At 39.7% G+C, this 26,020-nt stretch overlaps 1 protein-coding gene across 1 annotated transcript; it reads left to right on the top strand.

Moving 5' to 3' along the window:
* The first annotated feature begins 1,677 nt into the window (after positions 1-1,677).
* On the top strand, positions 1,678-25,924 carry LOC146133567 (neuron navigator 3-like). Its single transcript, XM_083397060.1, has 15 exons — positions 1,678-2,005; positions 12,388-12,740; positions 13,487-13,635; positions 16,800-16,933; positions 18,752-18,905; positions 19,315-19,516; positions 20,074-20,276; positions 20,856-21,024; positions 21,446-21,593; positions 21,933-22,023; positions 22,241-22,418; positions 22,894-23,014; positions 23,576-23,727; positions 24,510-24,687; positions 25,356-25,924. Exons 2-15 carry the CDS (start codon positions 12,497-12,499, stop codon positions 25,723-25,725), a joined length of 2,493 nt encoding a protein of 830 aa, XP_083253186.1. The 5' UTR covers positions 1,678-2,005; positions 12,388-12,496; the 3' UTR covers positions 25,726-25,924.
* The last annotated feature ends 96 nt before the right edge of the window (positions 25,925-26,020 follow it).

Genomic DNA, 26,020 nt, shown 5'->3' with positions numbered 1-26,020 from the left:
AGCGTTTCAAAGACAATTTCACGCTGGTTTGGAAGTGCGTCACTTTTTCCCTTTTCCCGAAACCGCGAATAGTAATGGATGTTCGCCCTTGGGAATCAATCTCCTTTGCTTTTGTTTATTTTCGTTTACGGTTGCCAGGCTTTGCGCTTATATGAAGTTCTCAATTGCTTGCCGTATAACCTTAATGTACATAAAGTTTGCAATGATCGATCAATGATTTTGTTTTGTAAAATTGAAACACAAGAGTAGGAACCTTTAAAAGACCTAACGGTTATCGTGTAGTCCAGTCGTTCTCAAACGTTTTTTCTTGTGACGCCCTAAGTTTCGTGCAATCGACGCACTAAAGAGTATGAATGTTATTATTTTTTACTAAAATTCGTACACTAAAGCCAATTATTTTTGTTTTTTGAAGAAAATCGTAATCCATATACGGTAGATACGAAACGAATTCCCTATGCGACGGCATGCACAGTTTGAGCACCTCGGGTTTTGTTCAACAAAGTTTAACATGATTGGGCGAAAATATACCGTATTGGATATCAACCGACTGCATTGACTTAAACGAAGTAACTAAACACACAACTGACCAGAATCGCCATTACCAATATCCATTTTAAAGCAAAAATCTGAAAAAAAGGCAACATTTATCTATGCATTTTGGGTCGCTTCTCTCAACTCCATCCTCACACTTTCTCTTTATTGTCCGTCCATATCATTTGTTTTCAACATCCATTGCGTGCGACCCTATAGCCATAGACGTGTGGCCTGCCGTGACCCGATCCCCCATTTACCCGTACAATGTACATATACGTCGCGTGCGGCTTCAGCAGTTTGCACAGCGACGCTATCGAAACCCGTCCTATACCCCCCTCCCCCATCCTGGTCCCCTCAGCGTTTTCAGTCGTTTTTCGCCGCTTTCCAGTCTTTTTGTCCTACATCGTTCGAGTGTTGTTTTTATCACGACACGTCGGGGACTCTGTATGCGCTTGGCCACACACGACGGTTGGACTTAATAAGTAAGAGTTCTCGTCGCTGGCATCTGGAATGCGATTTGCGAGGCTGCAAAGTGCATTTGAACATCGTTAAACTGTCGCGCAAGTCGTTTTTCATTTAGTTTGTCCGTCGGTATTTTGCGTGATAGGTCGTTGGAGGTATTTCGCAATTTATTGTCTCCTTATTATGATTCGTTTGTTCTGCGAATGAATTTGGAAAATAGTTCTTGTATGAGAAAAGTTGGCGCCATACTTTTATATAAGAAGCTGAAGCACTTTAGGAAGTGAGGAATCTCCCGTAGATAATAAAATATAAAATAAATTTCATGGCTTTCGTTACAGATAATGTTAATTAAGACTGTTTACAAAAACAGGTGTAAAACATAAAATAATTTCTTAAAGTCTTACAGAAATATATATTTCGCCTTATGATTACGCATCGTCAAGAAAGAAAATGATGGTGGTGAAATTTATATTTCTGTAAAATTATAAGAAATGAATTTATGTTTTCTACATGTTTAAAGAAACAGTCTTAATATCATATTGTATGTAAGAATACATTTACATTACAACTCTCACATAAATAATGGTTTTCTATAGGCTTGCTTGATAATCTATACGGGAACTCGAAAGAGTTGCAAACAATGAGCAACAATTCTAATCCTATACATTTCTTTCAGTTTTTTATAGCATGATGTGTGTCGTGTTAGTTGGTGTTTTTGTAACAGCATAATCTACTATACTGCTTGCAAGTTTTTTTACCTCGCAACTTCGACTGTTTTGCAACTCTTTTGTAACGCTACCGTTCAAGAAATGCCACAGGATCAAGAAAGGCTGCGCCTCGCCTGTCACTCATCCTGCTGACTACACCTCAACCAATTGGACAGCTGAGTCGCAAAGTCGGGTCTTCAACTTTACAAAGGACTTGACTTTGACCATCAAAGCGGCTTAATTCAAGGTTGACCTCTGCCCAGTCGATAAAACCACTCGAGAAATAGCGGCTGCACAGTTCGGTAAGAGTTCATCTGTCTTTATTCTTTAAACAAAAGCATGAAAGTTTAAACAAATTGAAAACAACTGAATGTCGTGACGGAACAATAACGAAACGCCAAGGACTGCGTTTTTTTAAGGCACGATTTATTCAAAATACGCACGAAAAACTAACACTTAAGTTAAAAAGAGACGCTTAAGAGTAAATTTTTGGAGACTATTGAAACGACTATATTAACGAGGCCATCTTAAAAATCGTCCGGAAATTGTTTTACACCCTCCTTAGTGTATGAGACACTGATGGGGTTTTAAACTTTTAAAACCTTTCTATAGGGTAGTGGTAGTGATTTTTCGCTGCTTTACTGAATAACGGGCCATTTGGCGATAATGGTTGAACATTGCAGTGGCAGAGGAAATACTTGTTATAGAAGTTTGAGCGTTACATGAAAGATAAAAAACGTTATCGAACCGTTTAAACAATTTCTGTCATCCTCTTATGATTAACCAATTTAAACTCTTGGTAAAAATAAGTAGCCCCTTTGCTTTTAATCGATAGACATTAAAAAGGTTGTCCTAAAAAGTTTTCTTAGCGCTTAACCTACTTCACCCATGTACTTATGATTTGCTGATTTATTTAGGTATATGCAAGTATTTTTTTGGTCGAAGGGCCACAAAACATTTTGCATTATATTGGTAACTTGAGCAATGACCAAATCTGAAATCTTCCCAGACCAACCTGTGTGCCTGTTTAATAATAGTCACATAGCTTGTTGATCGTCACATTAGCGTCACGATTTTTCGACAGTGCTAATCCTCTTTGTTATTAATATTTTGCGAAAGTTCCAAGCTCGACAGTCGTCAAGGTGGGTGGCGACATGATTGGCCATTAGTGAGGTCACTCGGGGTCACTTGCGAGTTGCCTGAGGTCAAACTTTTCGACGCAAAAGGCTTAACTGAATTAACGCGGACGTGACCGCAAATAAAACGCAGTAAGAACGAACGTGGATTACATGTAACTGGTAATAGTAGTGTTTATAGAATTCTCTGCTTAAACAGCCCTGGAGTGAAGTATGAGACTATACGTAGGCCTACTTTAAAATAGCGCAGAAGTATGGGGAAAGGCTGTTTAAGGTCATATAAACAGTCGTCAAATCAGTTAAACTGCACTCGAATTATAGTGTTCTGATATGATACCCAGCGGTGATTGATGATGTTGGCTACATACATACTTTTATGCTTTGCCTTTGTGCTTACAGTGGATTTAGTTCATAAGGATTTTGTTTGATAAAAACTGTTGTGTTTTTGTCGCGAGGCGTAGCAATCTAAAGAAACTGGGAAATAAATGTTTAAGAAATTTCAACTTTAGTTTTTGCTTCATTTTTATTATTTATTTTTTATTTAATGTTTTTTCTCCTAAATTTTTTTTTGTTTTGGAGTCTCCAGCTTTCCCACAGGACGTTGATTACGAAACTGGGAAATAAATGTTTAAGAAATTTCTAAAAAAATACTTCAGCCTCTTCCGATGTATCGCCTTGTCAGTTCAAACCATATAGAATTATAGAATATTATTACACCATAAAAGGATAACGCCCAACCCTCTAATTGGTGGCACGCGCAAAACATCATTTGATCCATTGATGTCGCGACTAAACGTTACTTTAACTGACACATCCAGCCTCGCTAAGTTGATCTGATGCCGGCGCTAATCTCACGGCAAGACACGGCCCAGGCGCGCTTTTGAAGTGTCCACTTTTTCTTGACCCCTGGACGTCTTGCCTTCGTCCGGCGGTGGCCGGAGCGTCCATCAGTCGGTCAGTAGATAACAGATGTTGCCTTGTGTAGTCATGTGGGCAGCCTCGTTTTGTGGTCGCGGCGTATAGGATTAAAAGCATTAGCGATAAGGTTACTCTTGTAAGCTGCATGTTGCGAGACTGCAGATCCGATCAGTCCGGTCAGTTATTGTGTTTTTGTTTAGCTTTTAATGGATCGATAAATAAAGTTAAAATTTGATTTTTATAGAAAAACGTTTTTGTTGGTACGCGTATAAGGATGTTTTCTTGTTAAATTGTTGCAGAGAATACAACATCACGAAATATATTTTAGTTATGCACTAGTGTTTTTTAATGTCGAACTTGAAGTATTAGGAGTGTTTCAGCTTAAAAATTAAAGTTACAGACTTTTTATTTTTGATAGAAACTACCTTTTTTTCAATACGAGCAAACAAAAACGAATTTGAAAATCAGAAATGTTCTATAAAGTAAAGCCGAGATGAGTTTAATAACAGTTTTTCTTTGTGAGTATACCTGACAATAAACACGACTTATAGCAGCGCCGCCGCTTTCTTTGTTGCCCTTGGGTCAAAGATGGCATCTCCCGAAATATTTCTCACGCTTTTTTTCGCGTGTTTGTTCGTACCCGGGACGCCCGAAAAGACAGCGCTATTTGCAGTTGATTCAGATAGAAAGTGTGATAAGCTGCCTGAGTGTAGGTTTTTATCTCGAAAGCGTTTAGACCAGTCGCTTTCCTATAAGTTCTGTGTGGAAGTAGCCAGAGGTACGCACACCATAAACACATTGACTGATAAAATTTTGGCAGTAGCACATGTGTTTCATTGCGTTTTAATGCTGTGTAGTTATACAGTTGAAAGCTTATAATTAGGAAGTAGTAGGAGTAGTGATTTGAATGTTAGGCTAATATTGAAGCGGTTTTGTTCTTAAAAAAACTTGTTAAAAATGATGAGGTCAGCTTTTCAAAATGATGAGGTCAGCTTTTCCAAGAAAGCAAAAAAGGGCCCGTCAGGTAACAAATTTGTATAACCACGCAGTATAACGAAGATTGACATAGCTTGCAGCGCGTTAGTAGGTATACAAAATCTTGAACAGACCAAACTGTTTTGTAAATATTGTTCTTATAGTTGTTAATTCACAACCAACGGAATTCAACTGTACGAATTCTAACTAAATACCTTTTATACAGTTGAAAGCTCGTAAACAGTAAGTATAGTGGGAGTAGTGGTTTGAATATTAGACTAATATTGAAGCGGTTCTGAAATGTAGGAATTTTAACTTAATAACTTTTAAACGGAAACGACATGTACTGGGGTGAATTTCGGGGCGACATTCTCCGGCGCTTTATAGTCAAGTAGCAGATGTCCACTTTGGGTATTACACGCTTTTCGGAGTGTCCTCGCCCTCTCACTTACGTCGGCAAGTGCTTGTGTGAATGGGAAAGTGCGCTCTTGTTCTAACCAAGTGCTCGAAGTTGGCGAGAATTACCCCCCTTTAAAATGGCCGGGCGTTCAAGCGGGAATTCACGGAATTTGACCAAAACTTGTTGTTCTTGTGGTTCAGCTGCGCGCTTTAACGCTAAAATGAATCGAATCCGGAAAAGGCGATAGACATTCAACACACAGAAACATATATGGTTAGGTTGGCAAATAAAGATTTGGGAGCTAATGGTGCAGTCAAAAAGGTATAAAATATTAAAAAATTGGCAAAACAATCAGAACACTATAGCTATTCAATGAAAGATAATAAACACACATGTGTTCAACAATTCTGATCTAGCTCTTCGGAAGCTGCTTTTCGATCAACGATTACGGCTTTTGTATCATTAGTACACCGAAAGCCATCGCAGACTAAGCGAATCTGTCGACACTATGGCCATTTATTAACTCATTCAAATATTTTACCGAGGACTTTAAAAACCTAAAAAAAAATAGCCGTTTTAGTGAAAATGTACTCGCATTAAGGAAGAAGTACGATAGATAGCAAGTATAGACTTGTGAGTTACTGGGACAGCCTAAAATGTCTAAAATATAGCAAATTTAGAACACTGTTGCCATTTAATAATTAAGTTATATCCAAAAGATTATACCGGGGACTTACAAAACTAAAAAAATAGCCTTTTAAGTGAAAATATTATCGCACTAAGATCTAGGCGTGGGACAAAAAGGAACATTTGACCAGCAGCAAAGTTAAACTGCCACAAATCGCCTCGCCCAGTCGCGTTTAATGCATTTTATTGCAAGTTTGCGTCACTGCCATCTGCCGTCCCTGGATGCAAACGATTAATTGCCCTATCGACCGACTTTCTAGAAGCTGTCGCGATCTGAAGAAATCGCATGACGGCTCGCCTGCTCAATATTAGATTTCAAACGATTTTTACGCGCGCACAAAACGCCCAAGCTCGGTCTTGAGTTTAAACCATTGATTTGCGCATGTTTAAAGGAAAAACTTTATTTTATATTTAAGAAGTTTACAATTGTTAAAGTTTCTCATGAGTTTTTCGTAAAAAATGTTTTGTTTTTGAGTCCCCGGCTTTCACAGGACGTTTATTTGCTACATAACCTTATAGAATTCCGGTAAATGCGTATTTCGTCGCGCTTCCAAAAGTCATGAATATCTAAATTTGTTCGGTTAATTTCTGCATTAAATTGCATTTAGGGATTAAGTCCAACTCACTTAGGATAGAGCGCTGACCCCACAAAAAGTTCTTTGTATCCCGCGGTTGACCCCAAAATGCCGTTCGAAGTTTTGTTAATCCCCCGAACTGCGCACTTCGTCGCTTTGCCTTTGCAACTAATTTGTTGCCATCCTACCGCGTGACGTGTGCGATCATTGTGACGTCAGAATTGACACCACTCGACGTCGAGAGCTTGTAGCGGTCTGACACAGCGCCGGGCCATTGTTGTACGCCGCAAAACAGGGTCTTGAACACGCAGCTGCGTAGATTTTTATTTGTGCAAAACGACCCGTGGCGCCTTGCTGCTGTTCTGTCAAGTTAGCACCTTTTTTCAACTCGTCTGCGAAGCGCTGTATAAAGTACTCTGGTGGTAAGTTGCGATTCCCTTTAAAAAGTCTACTTAGACGTTTCAAATTTAGGAAGGTTTGCAGGTTTTTGTGGCGCAGGTTGTCGTGCAGTCATATACAACGTACTGTAGGTTGCAGTGTAGTTGTGTTGGAATTAAGGGAATGGATTTATTGGCATCTCTAATTAGTTATAATACTCGGGCAGGGAAACTGCAGTTGTACCAACAGGTCGATTCGTTATCGATTTTCCAGACTGCCAAGGGTTCGTACCGTGCTTACCGCTGGCGGCGGAATTTTAGTCGGCAAACAGGGGTCGCGTTTTCAAGCAGGAACCCCGGTCTGAATGCGCCAGGGATCTCGATGCGTTGAGTCACCGGCCCGCTATTTCACCGGCCCATATTTGGCCGCTTGATTTGCAAGTTTTCGATCGCAACAGCACAAGAACGAATGACTCTGTCGAGCGGTGCTTGCGCCTGTCAGTCAGCGCCATCAACCCGCCCGCCCCCCATGCCCGCGCGTTAGCCTGATTGCTTTAGCAAACTGACGGAAAAGCGATAGTTTCTTCGCAGCGCCCCCCACCTTCGATTTGCAACTTTTCGAGAGCGCCCGAATTTGCAGCTACCCCGTCTCGGCCCAATTAGCCCCGCTCATCAGGCAAAGCGACGGGCAACAAATTAGCCAATTTGTTTCGATCATCGTTTCCTTGCGCCCTTTTTGCCGCCGTTCCTTTCACCAGTTGTTGTGCTTGTCTGTTTGTCTGCCCTTCCCCCGTATGTGTGTGGCCATCACAGAAAATCGTGCGCTACCTGCGATTTCGCGTTTCGACCAGTTTCGGCGACGCACGTGGCTTTGAGCAAACGTTAAACATAGTGAAGGGTAATTGCCTATCATTCCGTAGGTGCAGCAGTGAATAATGTTTTTGGCGACCTTCACCGTCTGAATTTTTATCGTCAGATTTTTGCCAACTGTATTAACCAAAATGGTCCGATTTTTTGCTAAACTTAAAAACCAGAATTGTCAGATATTCTACCAGATAAAATTACAAAATTTTAAAAACTAGAGTTTTCGTGTATTTTTTTATCAGTAACCCCATAACTGTCAGGTGTTTTGCACACTTAAGTGGCCAAAATTGTCAGACTTTTGCTTACTGTGTTTACCGAAATATAACTTCAAAATGCGAAAAAAAACTTCAAACGGGGCCATGGCACAGCATGAAAAATGTGGTAAACCGTTTTCCATTAGGTGAAGCCAAGCTTTTTCTTGTTCAGCTTTCCGGGTTCGATAAATGCAGAGCCCGTTTGCTTTTCACTTTAAAACCGCAGACGAGAGCACGCGGTATAAACCGAACTCTCCTCCTAAGTATACTCACAATTCGTTTTCGGCCGCCGCAGCTTTCGAGACGTTGATATGAGTTGGCGATAGAGCAGCCATGAACCTTTGCCAGTCGCGCACCTGATTATGATTTCTTGGAAGTGTAATGACTATATTGAACCTAATTGGAATGATTTTCATTACGTGGGACAAATTTAACCCTCCACCCGCCTGATTTACTTTAAAATAGTTTTTAATCGTAGTCAAAAAATCCCTGGCTATTGGAAACTATAATTCTACTTTGAACGGTGATAAAATTGATATCCTTTAACCAAAATAACAATACGGTAAATTTAAGGAAATAAAATTTTATCACGCACGCATCGCGTATTCTCACTGTAAAAACGGTTAAAAAACGATTTTTCTCCCTAATGCCCGATCACGTCCGCATTTTACCCCGCCTTTCCTTATCAAGCTTTTATCGCCCGCCCAAAACCTTCTCAAGGTCGCCAATACTGTGCGCTGCGCCATTGGAGTCATTCGCGGGGCACTTCTAAGAACCAGCGCGTGCCAACCTTGCAGCCCAAACTATACAGGGATAATGGCAATACAAACAGGGGCATTAGGCAACGGCGGGTCGACCTCTTGCGCTTTCGCTTTGTTGTCATAACTTGTTCGCTTCCTGATAATTTGGCGACGACGGACTGTGGCCAAGGCCAATTGGGCACGAGAGGGTGTTTCAACCTTCGCCGTCGCAACCCGAAAAAAAACAGTTTGGCTTTGTCGGGGTTCTGTGCAGATCTGTATCGGCGTCCTGTTGCAACAAATCAGAAAACGACGGGGCGATGTGGCGCTTTCAAGTTCTGCTGATCAAAGCTCTTGGTGTTTTCCCGAACTCGGCATGATTCCAGTTGTACTGGATTCAAGGAGTACGCTGGATTTCTATCGTTCAGTAGCATTATTACAATGTTTTGGAGCATAATGGTTTTACTGTAGGTTTTGTAAGACGTAGTATTAATATCAAATCTCATACAGAATTAGGTATATTTTTGAAAGTTTTCAATTCCTCTTCATTTATTTTCAATATTTGATCTTAAAATGAATAAAGACTTATTCAAAATGTTCAAAATGTTACCTTCTGTATGTGCTTTCATCTTCAGAAGGTAACATTTTAAACGTTTTGAATAATTCTTTATTCATTTTAATATCAAATGTTCAAAATAAATAAAGATTTATTTAAAATGCTACCTACTTCTGTATGAGCTTTGATATTCTTATTATACGTATTACAATCTTTCTAAGCCTCTTTTTAGTAACGGAGCCGTAATGGTTGCCAACATACTTAGGAACACTAAACACGGATCTGTTGATTATCTTCAGTAGAAAAAGAGTGGCCCAAATAATAGATAAAAGATTCATTCTTTTATTAGCAAACGTTTCGGCAATTTCTTTTGCCATCATCAGTGCAGTAAGACTTTTTTAGAATCTTTTACTTTTTTTTTTGTTTAACCCGCGTGTCGAAATCTCCATTTGAAGCGGCGCATCGCCTAACGCGATCTCACCCATTTTCGTCGAATCTGTCGCAAAAACGACAAAAGCAATTTGTTACGGCGCTCGTGTTTCGCGCCCGCACAACGACAAAGCCAGGGAACAGGCAATAATCGCACGAGAAACGAGATTAGGGGCTCGTTTTCTTAATAGGCCGTTCGCTAACTGCAATTGGCTATAGCCGGGCACAGGGCGGGGGGATTAAGCTGTTCAGCGGTAGGAAATAGGCCAGTGCTAGATTTACGCCGGCGACCACTGCTAAACGGATATCGCCGGCAGTTTGCCTGTTAGTCCTGTTGTGTTTGTGTTGGACAAGTGTTGTGGCGTTTCTGGAGTCCGCTGTTTTGTTGAGATAGGGTCTGGGATCTGGACCAGGTATTACGGTTTGGTGAGGAGTAAAAAACGTTTTGTTTCTTGGTCAGGTAGCGGGTTGAGATAGTTTTTTAGATCGAAAATGCTAGCGGGTTGTTTCTTGTGGTAATGAGTTCAAAAAATGGTTGGAAGCCATATTATAAAGAAAGAGAAAATAAAATTGGAAAAGTTCCTCTACTTTGGGTAAAGGATTGGCTAGGGTGAGATAGATTAATAGGTGATAATATGATACTAGCGCATTGCACAAATAGCAGCGCATAACAAAAAAAAACAATAAAAACCACGGACCTTAATGTCTGTATAGTTTGTAGTAAGGCGCAGAATAGATTTTAGAGCCCATAGAGATCTTGAAAATAAATAAATAATTATTCGAAACGTTTAAAATATGCTACCTACTTCGAGTATGTGCTTTGATATTCATACTACGAATAAAAACCAGGTTAAGCGAATTGGACTATCGGGGTGCTTAAACCAACACGTATATACACACCTTGCGCAGTTGTGGAAAGGGAAACCTTTACCAGCGCGTCGTAGCTTGTTTTACGAGGGATACATCAGGTCGGTCCGTTGCTGAAATATCAGATTGCTTTCACTTGATCCCGCCTCCAATAAAATCCCTCCAGCCAACTTTAGACAGAGATGGACAAGCTGGTGAACTCTCAGTTATAGCACACTTGTTGAAAGTTTGGACCCACTCGAGGATTTTTGAACAGGCTCTTAAATTGCTGGTACATTTTGTTTGTCTGGTCTAGGGTACGGGTAACGAACACCCTAGTAATAAAACGCTTGCAGCTCATTCACTAAAAAATGGCAAGCTTTCTGACATACTCCAGTAAGGGCTGATGTGTATATTCCGCCTCTATGATTAACTTATCCCAAAATACCTACGTTTGAACGCTGTAGTTGGTGGTGTTGCACGTAACACAATATTTTTTAGAGTTATAACTTAAGCATTTGACGCACATTTTTTACCGACTCTGCATAGCGCATGTCAAATTACAGGTGGTGTGTTCACGTTTCCCAGTGAAAAGTATTCGACTCTTTTTGTGCCAAACTAAATGTGTTTTTTTTTCTGCTACTATTTTAGCAGAAAATTCGCATACATCTCTATACTAAAACAAACTGTCATTTTCAGAATGATATTTTGCCAAACAAATACATATTCGTTATTTTCAGCAAGGATAAAAACGTATTTCCTAATGTGAAAATAAAAGTTATTTCGAATGTTGCCAACAAACCAAATACAATTTTTTTGTTGATAATTATGACATTTGTCGATCAATCCATTGGTTCACATTTGAAATTTGATCAATTGTCTAGAAAAAGGTACTCGAATATTCGTATTCGTTTCTCAGGAGTAGAACAAGGGTGGAAATCGCACGCTACAGAGCTCGATGTGCCGACAGCCGATTTGTACGAGCGACGTATAAGACCCTCCATGGGGTCGGGTTTTGTTTGCGCCCGCGGAACCCTTATTTGCCCACTCACTCGTCCCCAACTGGGGGATTTGTGGCGGCTTAGCTCGGGCTATCTTGTGCGAATATCTCCTCGCATTAGGGCGCGTGTCCGACCCCCGGCGAGCATTCTGAGAACGACCGTATACTGAGATTACCTGCCCGATAAGTGTTTCGTTGTACGTTGTGAAGGCCTGCAGTAGAAAGAAGGTTTTCGCGCTCCGGGAGAATCTATCGAATTGTTTCTAGGATGTCGTAGTCCATTCTGATTACATCGTTTTAGCCAAAATGCGTCATGCATCTCATCGCACCCTTGAAAAAAAGTTTTGGCAACTTAAACTTTTTTTTAGATTCTCGCCTGCATTCCATTCATACGCTTTCATGTTAACAGTGATGCGTATGACGTTCATTGAATAAAAGGTATATGAACTTAGGCGGCTGTTATTGAAGAGCTTGACGGATTTCTAGTTTGATTGTGTTGTTTCGTTATCTGTTTACACTTTGGTTTAATCAAAATGATAAGCTTTCGAATCATACGCTGTCCATTAGGCGAAATACGAACTCGTTTAATGCTCGAACCGGTTAGTTATCTGTTTACAATCTCCTGTGAATGCAATTATTTGCTTTCGGATCATATGCTACTGATTGGGCGAAATGGAAACTTCTTTTCGAAATTGAAACGACTTATTTTTTTAATTTGTTTACACAATTCCCATTCCATACCAATTTTTAAAAAATGGCGAGCTTGTGTGTTTTCATCCCAACCACTTTGTTAAGCTGCTGTGTTACGTTCATGGCTTGGGGTGTTTACTGATGTGACAAATAGAACGTTCGCACCTGAGTGATATTAAGCTAGCAATAGTAAATAATTCACGCTAAAATTTACCTATATAATTTGTTTTCACACAGGACGCAGACCGAAAACGTCTAAGCGTAACCAGAGCTGTTAAAAAGAACTGCAAATTTGTGGAATAACTCCTTCTTTGATCGCTCCCTCTGAAACCGAACGCGCTAAAACATGGAACGCACCGCACCAGGCGAGGAAAGGGAAATCGACAAGTTGCGGAAAACGATCGAGGAATTGCGGACCAAGGCGGAACGGAACGGCACCCTGACCTCACAGGGGACTACCCCATCCTCCGCAGCCCCTGGGGCCCCCTTCACGTACCCGGAAGCGAAGGGCGCCCCCGGCAAGTCGCCGGAGGTGACGTACCCGGCGTCGGACACCAGCAGCCATTGGAGCTCGTCATCGCGGAATTACGGTAAGGGAGATTTCGTTAATGAATATGCTGTTGCTGCTATAGGTATTGTATCAACTGCAAAATTGTTATTCCGGCAAAATTTTACAATCGATACATGGTAAATGAATGTACTGTTGTTCTGAGGCATTGTATCAATTGTAAAACTGATCTTCCGGCAATCAATTTTTTATTATTGTTAAATGTACCGACGTTTCGATAAACTATACAAGAAATCTTCATCGGGGTAAAAAATTTCCTGAATCATAAGGATGAATGAAGATTTCCCGTATAGGTTATCGAAACGTCGGTACATTTAATAATAAAAAAATATTGCCCGAAGATCAATTTACAAAATTCTTTGTTCAATGCCATTGTTAGGAATTTTATACCGTGCTAAGTGTGCGATAATGATTTATTTAATAAAACAACTGAGATAAACAAAATTCGTGTAACTGTACATTTTGTGTTAGCTGCTGCTTAAAAGCCCAAAATATTAACGACTCCAGTGTGGGAAAACTAAAAAGCATATTTTCAAACCAATTTTTCTCAAAAATATAAAAAAAAAACGAAAAAACGACCACGAAGGAATACATAATATTGTGCCTTGTCGTGTTAGCTGCTGTTACAAAACCCCAAATTCAAACACTATAATGTGAAAAAAACAGATTAATTTAAACGTTGTTCGAAACTATATCGATTAATATAATAGCTGTTGCCAAAAAAGCCAAACTTTTTTCGCTTTAAACAAGTTATTCCACATTTTGCAGACCCACTCTCACCCAACTCGAACAAACGGATCTCGTCCGGAAGTCTTTCCAGCATGAGTTCCCACGCCAGTCACTCGAGCGTGTCGTCTTCCGGGTCGGGCAGCAGCGCAGACAACGCTCAGCGCAAAGAGGGAAAGAAAAGAAGATGGGTATGAAACTAAATTCGGCTCAAATTTGAAAAACGAGTTTAAGTTTAAATAAAAGCTAGATTGATCTAGCGCAGTTGTTTTCAACTTATTTTCTTTCGTGGCCCATTTTCGTTGCACAAAAATTCTGTGGCTCATTATTTTTTTTATGATGGAAAAACTATCAAATAGGTTTACAACAAAAAGCAGAAGAACATATTTCAAAACAGATTATTTATTCAACGGTTCATTAGTGAGATACTGTCTTCTGAACGATTGACTTACATTTCATTTACATTCCTAAGCTTAAAAGTGCTAAAAAAGGAAGTATAGTCTTTAAATGTTATACCTTTCTGGTAGTTTCCTCCTACATTACTTTAAGGTTTATGACCACATATTGAGAACCATGTTTATCTATTAATCAAAAATAATAGCTCCTATGGTATTTATCAGTGTTGTAATGACTTTAGTCATTGATTTGACTTATGTGCACTTAAGTCACTTTTTTTAAATGACTTTGACCATTTCATAAGTCTTTTGGACAAATGGCTTGACTTGGGTTTAAGTCATTTTGTCAAATAACTTGGGATTATTAAGTGTTTTTATTAAAATTGATCACAAGTTTTGCACATTAAACACTTAGTGCTGTATATTGCGTTTCGGTTATTTTTTAGGTAAATTGTTGCTTATAATCGGAAGAGTTTACCAATTTTAATAGTTTAACAGTTTATTTATATGGTAATGACATGACTTGGAATTGCTCTCATAATGACTTGGATTGGGACTTGACTTGTTATTTCTGCAAAAGACTTTGACTTAGGTTATTTTTCAAATAACTTGACTGGGACTTAAGTCATTTCAAAATGAATTATTTACAACACTGGTATACATATTTGTTCTCTAACGTTTCGGCAACCTTAGTAAGTGTTTTGCAGAAACGGGTATGGGTTACCAAAGAATTGCTTGTTCGTGCCCAACAAGCGACTTAGCGGCTTAGCAAGAAACACAGCAACACCGGTAGCAAGAAAAGTGTCAACTTTAAAGTGGCAAGGGCCCAAAGGAAGATACGGGGCGTGTTAAACCCAAGAAAAAACAACATATCGTATATCATCCTTAACGGGACCCTTCAACTGTAGGTTAGGAGGCTGGCAAAAGGGGCTGCGGCTTGTATGGTTTGCTTATGCGTTAACTCTTTGACATTTTATCTTGTAACGGTGGTAATTAGTGGCGTGAGATGCTCCCAAGTTCGTTTTTTACACACTTAAGCCGGCAAAAGGGCCTGCGGTTCGTATGGTTTATTTATGCGCTATCTCTATCTTGTATCGATGGTAATTAGTCGTGTAAGATGCTCTTTTGCACCTATTGCGACTTAAGTTCGGTTTTTCACACTTGAACCCATGTGGGTGATCCTGATTCACATTTCAGTCTTTCTGGTAAAACTCGAAAGAGGGAGGCGTAATGCGCGATTATTAGTTTAAACCCACAGGTTAGTGGCGCACCCTCCGCCCTTGTTAAGCTGATATCTTGAGAAGTCGAGGCCTGATCTTTGCGGCCTCTCGATCATACTTCACCCTTCCTTGTAGACCTTCTGGTTTTGCCACGCTCTTGAACACGCCGGAGTTTTTAAGCCTAAAAATGAATATGTATAGTCATTTCTGGACCCTTGCTAATTCCCATGAATGTTAAAAGCATTTGCACACAGAATGCTATATGCGTCATACAAAGCCGTTTGGCCTATGGTGCTCCTGTAGGTTTTAGGCCGAGACCTTGAAGATCAATTATCCCAAAATCGGCACTTCCCAACAGACGTCATCGTTTTACCGGCGAATTGCACACCAATTGTTCACCCAGCTCTTTGCTAAACCTCTATTACCGGCAGTGAAGGAGGTTCGACCCGTTTTTTCGGTTCAGACAATCTGCAGATTATAAACTACTAAAAAACTCGCCCATTTTATGATGAATGTTTGTTGTATTGGATCAATGCGTTAAAGGGCGGATTGCAGAAATCTAAAATACTTTAGGTTTTAAACAGTTAATGGGGATTCGCGAAACGATCTTGGGTTAAATATAGATTGGTCGCTAATTTTGTTTTTGTGCGGACTCACTTGTTCCTTCGTTCGGGTGAATGCTGTTAATCGAACTGGGATACACGAACAATCCGCAAAAATACTAAAGTGGGTTCTTCGCGTGGCAAAACATGCCTTTGATGCCTGGATAAAGTTCAATTTGCGTCCAAAGGAAAGAAAAAGAGGAAGGTTTATACTTTTGTCAGAAAACGCCAGTTGTATGTTTCGGGGTATGGGTCTTGCAAGATGGGAATTGCGATTTACATGTTAGGGATTATATCGCTATGCAGATTAACATAAATGTAATCCCGAATTGGGAGCTGTAATTAAATCAAATCAGCAAAATGAGAAAAGGCATAAAACGCCCATCCAACCCTCAACGGTGCGAACATAACCCCATCAGGCGCTGAAGCCGCAATTGGTCTTGACTTGATTAGATTAGTTTCCACTTGAGTGTGTACGGACCAAACGTTTTGCATGTGAGCTGCTCCAACGGAGCTATGTGCCCTATCTGCTGAACAGCTTGTAGCGGGAGTCGATTTCTACCCTTGGTTTTTTCTCAGATGCCAGCAGGTGTTTGCGCTTTTTCGAAACATTTTAGAATCGTTTATCTAAATTAGAGCCAATGTCAAGTCCTTGCTGTCAAATCTTTGTTTGATATTTACGTTTGGCATATTAAGGGGCATTACTGTGGTTTTGCCGTTTCCCCACATATGCTTTGTAGCTCACAGATTGTTCTAATAAAATTTTATTTTATATTTAGTTCATATAAACTTTACGATCAGTAATACTGGGCCTTGCGCAAATCAATTAATAAAGACAAATTGTATTGATTTTTGACAAGATTTTGCACAACCGTGCTTTTTAGGTCTAAGTAATAAAGCTATGCATTTATAGTGCCACCTGTTATCCCAATTAGAATTAGACAAATGACGTTTAGACAAATATTACCAAGACAATTATATACCGATCTCAACATGTACTTTGTGATTTATTTAAACGTTTTTACCATATGTGGATGTTTTTTTTAATCAATTCAATTAGAATCTGTGTGATCAGTTAATATCAATTTTAGAATCATAAAAACCAACAATACTTTCAACTTAACTTCGTTTTTCACAGTTACCCCTCAAGTCTGCCTTCTCGCGAGGGGGCAAAGGCCCCCAGACGGCCGGGGGCCCGGAATTTAATGACGCAGATGATTCGGGGTGCCCGGTTTCACCCACAACGTCGAGAAGAATACTGCACAACCCCAGGTATGGCGACTGAATAGCCCGGGTCGTGTTGACTTACCCCAACGTCGTGTAGCAATTACAATTAGGCAGCTTGGGTGGCGTGACCATGCACATTTTTGTGATTTGGTGTGAAATCAAAGAGGCTAGATGCTAAAAAGTTTTGGTTTTGCTCGAAATTGCCAAACGTGAACGTTCTGAAAAAGGTTTTTTTAAATATTTCAATGCATTACTTCAAGAGGTAAATTAGTTAAAATAGGGATGTTTGAGTTGCCCAGTTTATAGTTGGATTTAACATGTGAGAACTCGTTATTTTATTTAGCTCTAACGTTTTAAAAAAGAACCTTTTCCTAAGAAAGTACACCAAAGCCGTCGCAGACTCATTAAATCTGTCGATCAATGATGCAAGCAAGGCAAAACCTCACTACAGGTTTATTGTGTTTTTCTAACCTGCCTTGCCTGCATCATTGATCGATAGATAAAGGGCGGCTAAAAACCAGTTGTTAAACACATATATGCGTGTCTATCTTTCTTGATTTGTCCTAAACAATTCATTACTTATAGTTTCCACTTTAATATAATTAAGTAGAACTCGGCTTCCCAATTAATGTTTTTTTCTGTTATAACGTAATCCGTAATCCAAGTACACGGGGTTTATACGGCGATATTTCTCTTGCCAATTTGAACTGCTAATCTTCGTGTAATGAAATCTAATCGGGATTTAAGCCGCCCACCAGGAAAGCTAGAAATAAACTCCTGGAATCGGCCTGTCGACCTTTGGGTCTTTCGGGCGCTTGGGTACACGATAATTCCATTCAATTAGACGCTAATCAGATTAATTACGGCGCCAGATGTTTTATTTCGCTGCTTGCCAGAGAAATAGCACCTCCAGTAATATTTGCCAAGTGATTTTAAAGCTTTTGCAATAACGTTGTCGTTAAATTAATTCGGAAATTATAGTCATAGGCAAACACTTGTGTATCAGGTGCAGAAATCACGCAATAACTAGATTGACAAAAGCAAGTAAGCTTTTAAAGTGTAAGCGAATAGGCTTTTAACATGGCCTTAAACTAACCAGATTAAAAAGAAAACCTGTTTTTTATTGCGATCATGTAAACATACCATAGGTTTGTTGAATACTTTTGTTTTATTCAAACCGATACCCAATGTTGCAAGCCTGCTACGTTACAAAACTTATGATGCCACAGCTACAGTAAAATTGATTGCTGAATTCGAAACATGAATATGTCAAGTTAAATAACTGTTAACCTATAACTTAAATATTCATTAAGCTATATTTGCGTTCTCGTTAAGACGTTTAGTTGACTTCGATTGTTACTGTTAAGACTAACAGTGACTTTGCTAAAGCGCATTTTGATGTAAGTGCAAGCAGCATTCTATTACTTGCGGTCAAACGGCCAAAGGTTACAGCACATGATCCTTGACATTGTAGTTGTCTTTACGGCAGTTGGTGTTACTACCTTGTCGCGGTAGGAGCTCACCTTGTTAGTCACTTGAAAGTGGTGATGATGTTCACCTTACACTTATGCTACTTCTGTTTCAATAACATTGTTTGGTATTCTATTTCAATAAATATGAATCCATTTGTGTAAGCTTTTGTGTTATTAATAAATTCCTGTACACTGATAAAGACTTCAGTATGGTATAGGATCCATTAGTTTTCAGGTACCAAGGTTGAAATACAACGGTTTGCAAACGATATTTGTCCAGTTTTGAACGATTACCGACACAACTACTTGGACCACACTATCCCGCCAGAGTTAGACCATTTATAGCATTGCACTTTCCCATCTGACGTAGCGTTTTGTTCCATTCTCGCAGCCTTGGCCTGACGCCTCGCGACGGTCGCATTTCGTACAACGAGATTCTTCAGATCGTACAGGAAAAAGATCGGCGCCTGACCGACGTTCGTCTGGAAGCGTTAACTTCCCAGCACCAACTCCACCAGCTCAAGGACCAGATTGCTCAAATGCAGGTTAGTTAGTGGAAAGGCTTTGCCTACCACTCTCGCAAACAATTGAGGGTCATCTGAACACATGTAAATTTCGTTTCTGATATGCTTTGCAAATGTGTTCATTTCTTAAACATGATAGAACTGTATTCTAAGGTCTTAGGGGCTTAATAGTGGAAAAGGCATTTTTTACAAATTGTATCAAAATTATACTACATTCGAGAGTCTTATCAGGCCATTTTGTACAATTCCAAAGAATCGAACATGATTTTTACGTCGAAAATGGCCATATAATATTGCGAAAAAAATCTTTACGCTTCCCAAGCATCCATGAAACCTAACCGATGGCATAAAAATACGTATACCTATGTTACCAAACGGTACTTTTTGTTTTTAACACACCATCATGTGAACTTACTTGTTTTTTCTGCAGCACGAAATGCAGCTCCTACGCATGGAGAACGAGCGCCTCCAAGCGAGCGCGGTCCCAACCGATTACGTCACGACCCCCAGTTCCACGATGCGGCGCCAGAGATCAAATAATAGCGAGTTCACCCCTTTCCGTGAGGAAAAATTCGGCTCAAGTGCGTCGCCAAGTGACGCGGTGGCGTTCAACCCGGCTCAACCGCGACTAGGTTTGATTTTTTTTTATTTTTACAGGTTTTTTGTGCTCATCGATAAAACAAGAAATACGGCCTTTTTCATAGCAGCCCAACTGATGTTATTTTCTCGATAACTTGCCTAAGAATGCGATGTGTATACTGTAGACCAGATTATATTTTGGCACTTAACCCTAGTTTGAAGTTTTAAATCTGTTTAAAAAACTTATCACAACCGAACGTTATAGATTTTTTCACGGTATTATGTGACGAATGAGGTATGTTTTATTTAAATAAACCGCATTATACCTCGTTAGGGTGTCTATATAACGCGTTGTTAATTTTTTTCGTTACTGTTTTCGTTAAGAGCTCACCAACCTAAGATGTGACTGGGTGAGCATTAGTTACTTTGCTGTGCTTCGAGATTATTGCTGGACTTCCTTTTTTTAGGGAACGTAGTTGCCAATATATATTTTCAACTATAGGTTGAATGCGTTACCGGACTTTTAGTCAACGTAAATATATTTTTTCAACCGAGGTCAGTTTTCGTCGTTTTGTCGCTATTTTGGCTAACTCGAAACTTATTTAAACAGACTGCTGCAAACTCCACCGCCTGGTGTCGCCCGGAAGCGAAGAAGACGGAGCCCAGATAAGGTTCACGGTCCGAACCCCGGCCTCGGTACGCGCCCCCGCCGGCGCCGCCGACCAGGCCAAGGGGGTCTTGGTGGGTTCGGTTCCAGTACCCAGGAAAACAAGCTGGGTCGAGCTGGACCAGATGACCAGCGATATTTTCCTGGTGAGTGTGACCATGGTGTTTTGTGTGTAATTATAGATATTACTACTTTTAAATAAACGAGCAGTATATAGAGCATAAGGCCGAAATTTATTTTCGGAATAAATTTTGTTTTTGTCGACATTCTTTTTCGGTTTGGTTTGCTAAGTTTTAGATCGATTTTCGTGTTGTAAACAAGTCATTTCAAAATGACTTCAGTCTAAGTCAAGCCATTTAAAAAATAACTTAAGTCCAAGTCAAGTCTTTTGCAAACATAACAAGTCAAGTCCCAGTCCAAGTCATAGGTTGCCCAAGTCAAGTCCCACAACAATAAAATTGTTTAATGTGCAAAACTTAAGATAAATTTTATTGAAAAACACTTATGACTTAAGACAAATATGACCCCAGTCCAAGTCAAGTCATTTTTCCCAAAGAATTAAGTCCAGTAAAGTCATTCGGGTCAAACGATTTAAGTCAAGTCATTTAAAAACAGTGACTTGAGTGCACTTAAGTCAAGTCAGTGATTTTCATTACAACACCTTCATTACAACACCTTCATTACAACACCGCAGAAAAGTGAAAAACAAAATTTCTTTTTTCCAGGAATATTGCCGATGTGTGGACGGCGACGGCCGCCTGGGCCTTTCCACGGGCAGCCTGTCCTACTACAAAGTGGGCGAACAGACCAGGGTACCGGGAACCAGTCCCCCCGAACTTCTCCCCTGCGCCTTTCTTATCGGTGACGTCAACACTGTTGAGATCTCGCTTAAGGGTAAGTCCCCTTTGGCCGCTTTTTAAAGATTAACAAGCGTAATCGATCAATCGCAATTATTTCCATTTATTTGTAATGCTTTAACAAAAAATGCATTTTTTATTTTGTTTTTGAAAAACACCCTGATTTTTAGCAATTCAATTATTAAAACAGGTAATAATGCCCAATGTAAATTGTAGATAGATATTCGTTGAAAAAAAAAGGTATTTAAGCTGTCAATAGTCTGTTTAGTAAAATCCAAAGGAGAAATCATTTTCTGGTAAAAAAACACATGCATTTGTTTTGTAACACAAACCTTTCGAAATTTGATCAGTAAAACCAGATTGGAGATAGGGCAATCAATATAGCTAGAGGTAGACCGCACAGCGCAAGTATTCTTTAAATAGCACCTAAATAAAAATTCTCGTTGCTTTTATCCCAGATGCAACGTGTGGAAGTGTAGACCTGATGGCCTTCACTACCTTAATCCCGAAAGACACCTTACTTCGTTACGTGAACGTCCTCATGCACAACAAGCGGGTTTTGCTTCACGGTCCTTCTGGTACGGGCAAGAGCTCGCTGGCACACAGGTACGTCGATGTTTTTATCGTTGGGTGTGATCTTTGTTTCAATACTGACCTCCAATTACTTTTTTCTTTTTAAAAGCAAGGGCATATAATTTAAACGCCAAACTCGGATATATCTTTATGATTTAATGTAACAAGAGAGGCCGAAAAAAAATAATGAAGCTTCATACTAGTAGCATTTGTTTGGCAAGAGCTTGCGTTGAGGATCTAATAAGCAACAATATATTTTTTGTTTCATGTATTGTCGTTTTCTTTATTTGCTTATATTATGTTAAAACGGTGTGGCTAGTGAACGCATCCAAAAAACATGTTAATTGCATCTTAACTTGGTTTGTATTACAGCCTTGCCCTGCATCTTGTGACGAGAGTACGCAAACAAGCAGATCTTGAAAAAGCAATTTACGTTTACGACGTCAAGCAAAGGGGAGAGCAGGTAAAATTGAAGGCCGTGTAAATGTTAAACAGAAGCATGTTTTTACCAATGTAAGGCTTTAACAATCCTTATTAACCAATGTAAATTACTATAAAGGTCATACTTTTTGTGGGATTAAGCCCTCCAATGCTTGATATCAATTTACCAGAGCTAAACTAATTTTCGAAAAGTGTAAAGTCGTAATAAATTTTTATAAAAACTTCTCCTGTTGTTTCAGGAACTCCACAATTACCTGCGCAACATTTCCGACGTATGTCAGCGAAACAACGCCGCCAGCGCGTCATCAATTCCCCACGTCATCATTGTGGAGAACAGCCACTTAGTGACGTCACTCAATGACGTTTTCAATCCTCTGCTCAATCTACCTGCCGACGTCATGTGTCCCTACGTCATAGGTGGGTATTTACGAGCAAACAGTTTGTTTGGGGGAAGTAATGTTAAAACAAAAAACTTCGAATCTAAAGGTGAATAATGAAACTAAGTACGAAACACTAAAATTGTTTATTTAGAGCAGGGGTCACTAAACTACGGCCAGTGGCCCTTTTTCTTTAATAAAAAGTACAATTAAAATGTTATCCAATGCTTCAACTGTACGACAAATTATAAGGCCCACTACAGTTGTTATTGCATAATTTATATTTTCTTCTTGTAAAAATATTTAAGTTAATAAAGTTAAACAATTTTTTTATCCGGCCCGCGGTCGTAATTCCTAACAGTTATCTAGCCCGCGATGGTCAGACTTTGAAAAAAGTTTGATGACCCCCGGTTGCACTAATACTATATCGATAAAGTTTATTTGTAGATTGAGGCAACATCAATATCTATAAAGCTGCAGCAGCGTGTAATTAAAACGTTTTTGTGCATGAACAGGTACGATTCTCCAAGGCAAGGTACAGGCAAAAGTGAGCGAGGAATGCAAAACCAACTTCGCGTTCATTTCATGCACTAACAACAGTTCGCATGTGAAAGATTACCTCTGGAGGTTTTTAAGGTTGGTGTACCCGTTGATAAAAAAAATTGTATGTCCAAGCATTCATCTAACAAATTGCATGTCCAAGCATTTATTTATCCAAGGTTTATCCCAAGTTATTTGCTTGACAATCGCTTATGTACAAATGTTAATGTTATTTATCGATAGCAGGCCTACACCATTATGTCCCTAATCACTTATAACATTGTGATGTACCCAACATATCTGGCATTTAAAAATATTAAATGAGTAAATGCAAAATAAAAACAAAGCTAAACTATAAAATGTATTTTTCAAGAACAAATTGCTCATAGTCGAACAAGTTTACCGATTTTAACGGTTCAACGTTTATTTTTTATCACAAGGACTTGACCTTATTTATTTGATCTGATAATGGCTTGAATGGGGCTTGAGTTATTTTACAAATGACTTGACTTGGACTTTAAAAATGACTTTGTTTACAACACTGCTGGTTTGGTTATTTCCTTTAAATACATTTTAAAACGTCTGTAGACACAAACGAAAATGTGTTAAACCCTGTCCGCAACATTTTTTAATCAAAAATGCTCTTTGATTATGCAGACGCGCTGTTATCGAGAACGAGATCACCAGTCAGCAACCGACTTGTGAGGAGGAATTCGACAACACATTACGCGTCATCACTTGGCTTCCCTTATGCTGGCATCACGTCAACAGATGCCTCGAGTCTCAATGTACAACTGACGTCACTATAGGTGGGTTCAATTGTATGTAACTGATCTTGCACGGCTTCACGTATTTGAACACAGACACTTTTTAGTGTGTACCTTTACGAAAACGTTTTAGTTGAAAACGCATTTGTGAAATCCGATTTAGACTATATGCTATTGTATTTTTATTTTGCCCGTAAATATGTCTATGAAAGGTTCACAGCAAATTTAACATCGTTTCGGAGCCATTCCTTAGTTGCACAATAAACATTTGCCTTTCATTTTTAGTGATACAATATTTCCAGTAGAATCGGTACATCTGAGATTTTCTTATCTTGGTTTTAACAAGGAGTTAAACATCCTTGTGATGACTATATTACGCAAATACACCCATTTTATACTTTTGTTATCGACAAATTATTACTTCGTCAGACTTTTTAAATAAAATTTGTTGCTGGCTCTACCTGATCAGTGATCACGATATAATTACCCGTATAAATACTAAACCGTAGTATTTCAAGTATTTTTAACTTTACTGTCTTAATCAAACGCATTTATAAGTTCTAGTTATATTTTATAGGAGAAATATAGATTCTATATGAATAATAAAAGAGACTGATGATGCCTTATTTTATGGCGAAATATATTTCTCTTATAAATCACTGATTTTGACTGACTTTGATTAAGAAATTTAAGTCTAAAGAATATTGCTCCCATTGAAAAACATTGGTCGTCATTGAAAAACATTGGTCTTAAGGGGCGAGGAGATATCTTCTTATTTTACACATTAAGTTTGCCATTGTGATTCAGCCTAAATCCATTTTTAGGTCCTCGTGTTTTCGCCTCTTGTCCGCCCGACTTCTACTCGTCATGTACCTGGTTTGTGCAAGTCTGGAACCACGTCATCGCCCCCTACGTCATCACAGCGGTGCGGCGCGTCCGGCAATCCGACAAGCTCAGCAACCCCACCGCGTGGAAAGATCCTACGAGCTGGGTGGTCGAAAGGTGGGGTTAGAGAGAAATTGTGTATAGTCAGTAGTCACCTTAGAAGCATAGATCGGTTTAATGATGGATTAATATCTGAAAAAAGGAGAACCACCTTGAATAGAAAGTTTTTCTTCTTGTATCACAATGCTAACTTTGTGCATTTATTCATGTTTTAAACATTTTTTATCAGTCAAACGATTTTACGTACTTAAGTGTTTAGTAGTCCACCTTTAAAAGTTACTTGTGCTTTCTTAGCTTCTGGTGTCTTGATTGAACTCGAATGCTTCAAACGTAGTATCGTCTTTTTTTTGCACAACGTAAATAGATAAAAGAAACGCTGAAAATGGTTGCATATATATCGACATCAAAAGGGGCTTTCGTTTAAATAATCTAGCTGTCTCTAGACTAATTACCAGTTTCGTTTGATTAAATCGAGGCTTGTGCCGCCCCTTTAAAAAATATGGGTGAATAGCAGTAACGTAACGATAGAAATTTCTGACTTAACAGATAGAGGTTTCCGTCACGGGAAAAAGGAGGTGCAAGATTGAATTACTGCTATTCAACACCTTAATAGCCAAATTCGTTAACATTGTTTTTTGAGGCACCCAGTTAAAGGTGCAAAATGTGATTAGAGACAACCAATACAATACTATAGTATTGACTTCTAACATGATCGTGTCGCGCAGTTTTCCTTGGAACGCGAGCGACATGGGTTGCGACAACACCCTTCGGCTGAAACACGTCACCAGTGATGACCTCAGCACGCCGCCAGTGCCGCCCAGGACCGACCTGCTGTCAGCGGCCGCGGCGAAGGACGAAAAAGCTGAACCCTTAAGCCGCAGGCCGCCGCCGCCCGTCCCAGTTCACAAGAGCAGCTCGAATGCAACAACAGATAACAACTTGTCGCTGCCGAGGAAGCTTTCGACTTGCGCCAGCGTCGAACACCAGCGTCTGTCCAACTCGGACGTGTTCAGCGCCGAGGACTGCAACGTCTGGCTTCGGCAGACCAGCAGCCCGGCCGCCTCGCCTGCTAAGAGCGTGCGCGTCGGCCGGTAATTTTCTTTTTTCGCTCGGCGCTCGATATTTTCTCGGTGTGTTTTTGTGGTGTAGTACGAGTTGTACGAAGCGGCCCAAGGAGCCTTCTGAGAAGAGATGTTACCCGTATTTTTGTGCGGTTGTTGGGGCAGCGGAAGAGTCGATGGTTTCTTAACACACGTCAAGTGAATCACGGTGATGTTTTAGTCGCACTTTATGAGACCAGGCTCAACGTGCCTAGAGCACATTACGCACCCAACGCGGTAATTTTAAGTGATTGTGTATGACTTAGTGATTGATTTTCAAAGGTAAATGC

The sequence above is a fragment of the Ascidiella aspersa genome, chromosome 9, assembly GCF_963924565.1.
Source record: "Ascidiella aspersa chromosome 9, kaAscAspe10.2, whole genome shotgun sequence".
In the NCBI taxonomy this organism is placed as follows: domain Eukaryota; kingdom Metazoa; phylum Chordata; class Ascidiacea; order Phlebobranchia; family Ascidiidae; genus Ascidiella; species Ascidiella aspersa.
This window is presented reverse-complemented; position numbering and strand designations above follow the sequence as displayed.

Bases quoted from the DNA above. Each gene is read 5' to 3' on its own strand.
- LOC146133567 (XM_083397060.1), top strand. From the start codon at position 12,497: ATGGAACGCACCGCACCAGGCGAGGAAAGGGAAATCGACAAGTTGCGG. The intron at 21,594-21,932 runs GTACGTCGATGT...TTTGTATTACAG, and splicing joins AAGAGCTCGCTGGCACACAG to CCTTGCCCTGCATCTTGTGA. The intron at 24,688-25,355 runs GTGGGGTTAGAG...CGTGTCGCGCAG, and splicing joins ACGAGCTGGGTGGTCGAAAG to TTTTCCTTGGAACGCGAGCG.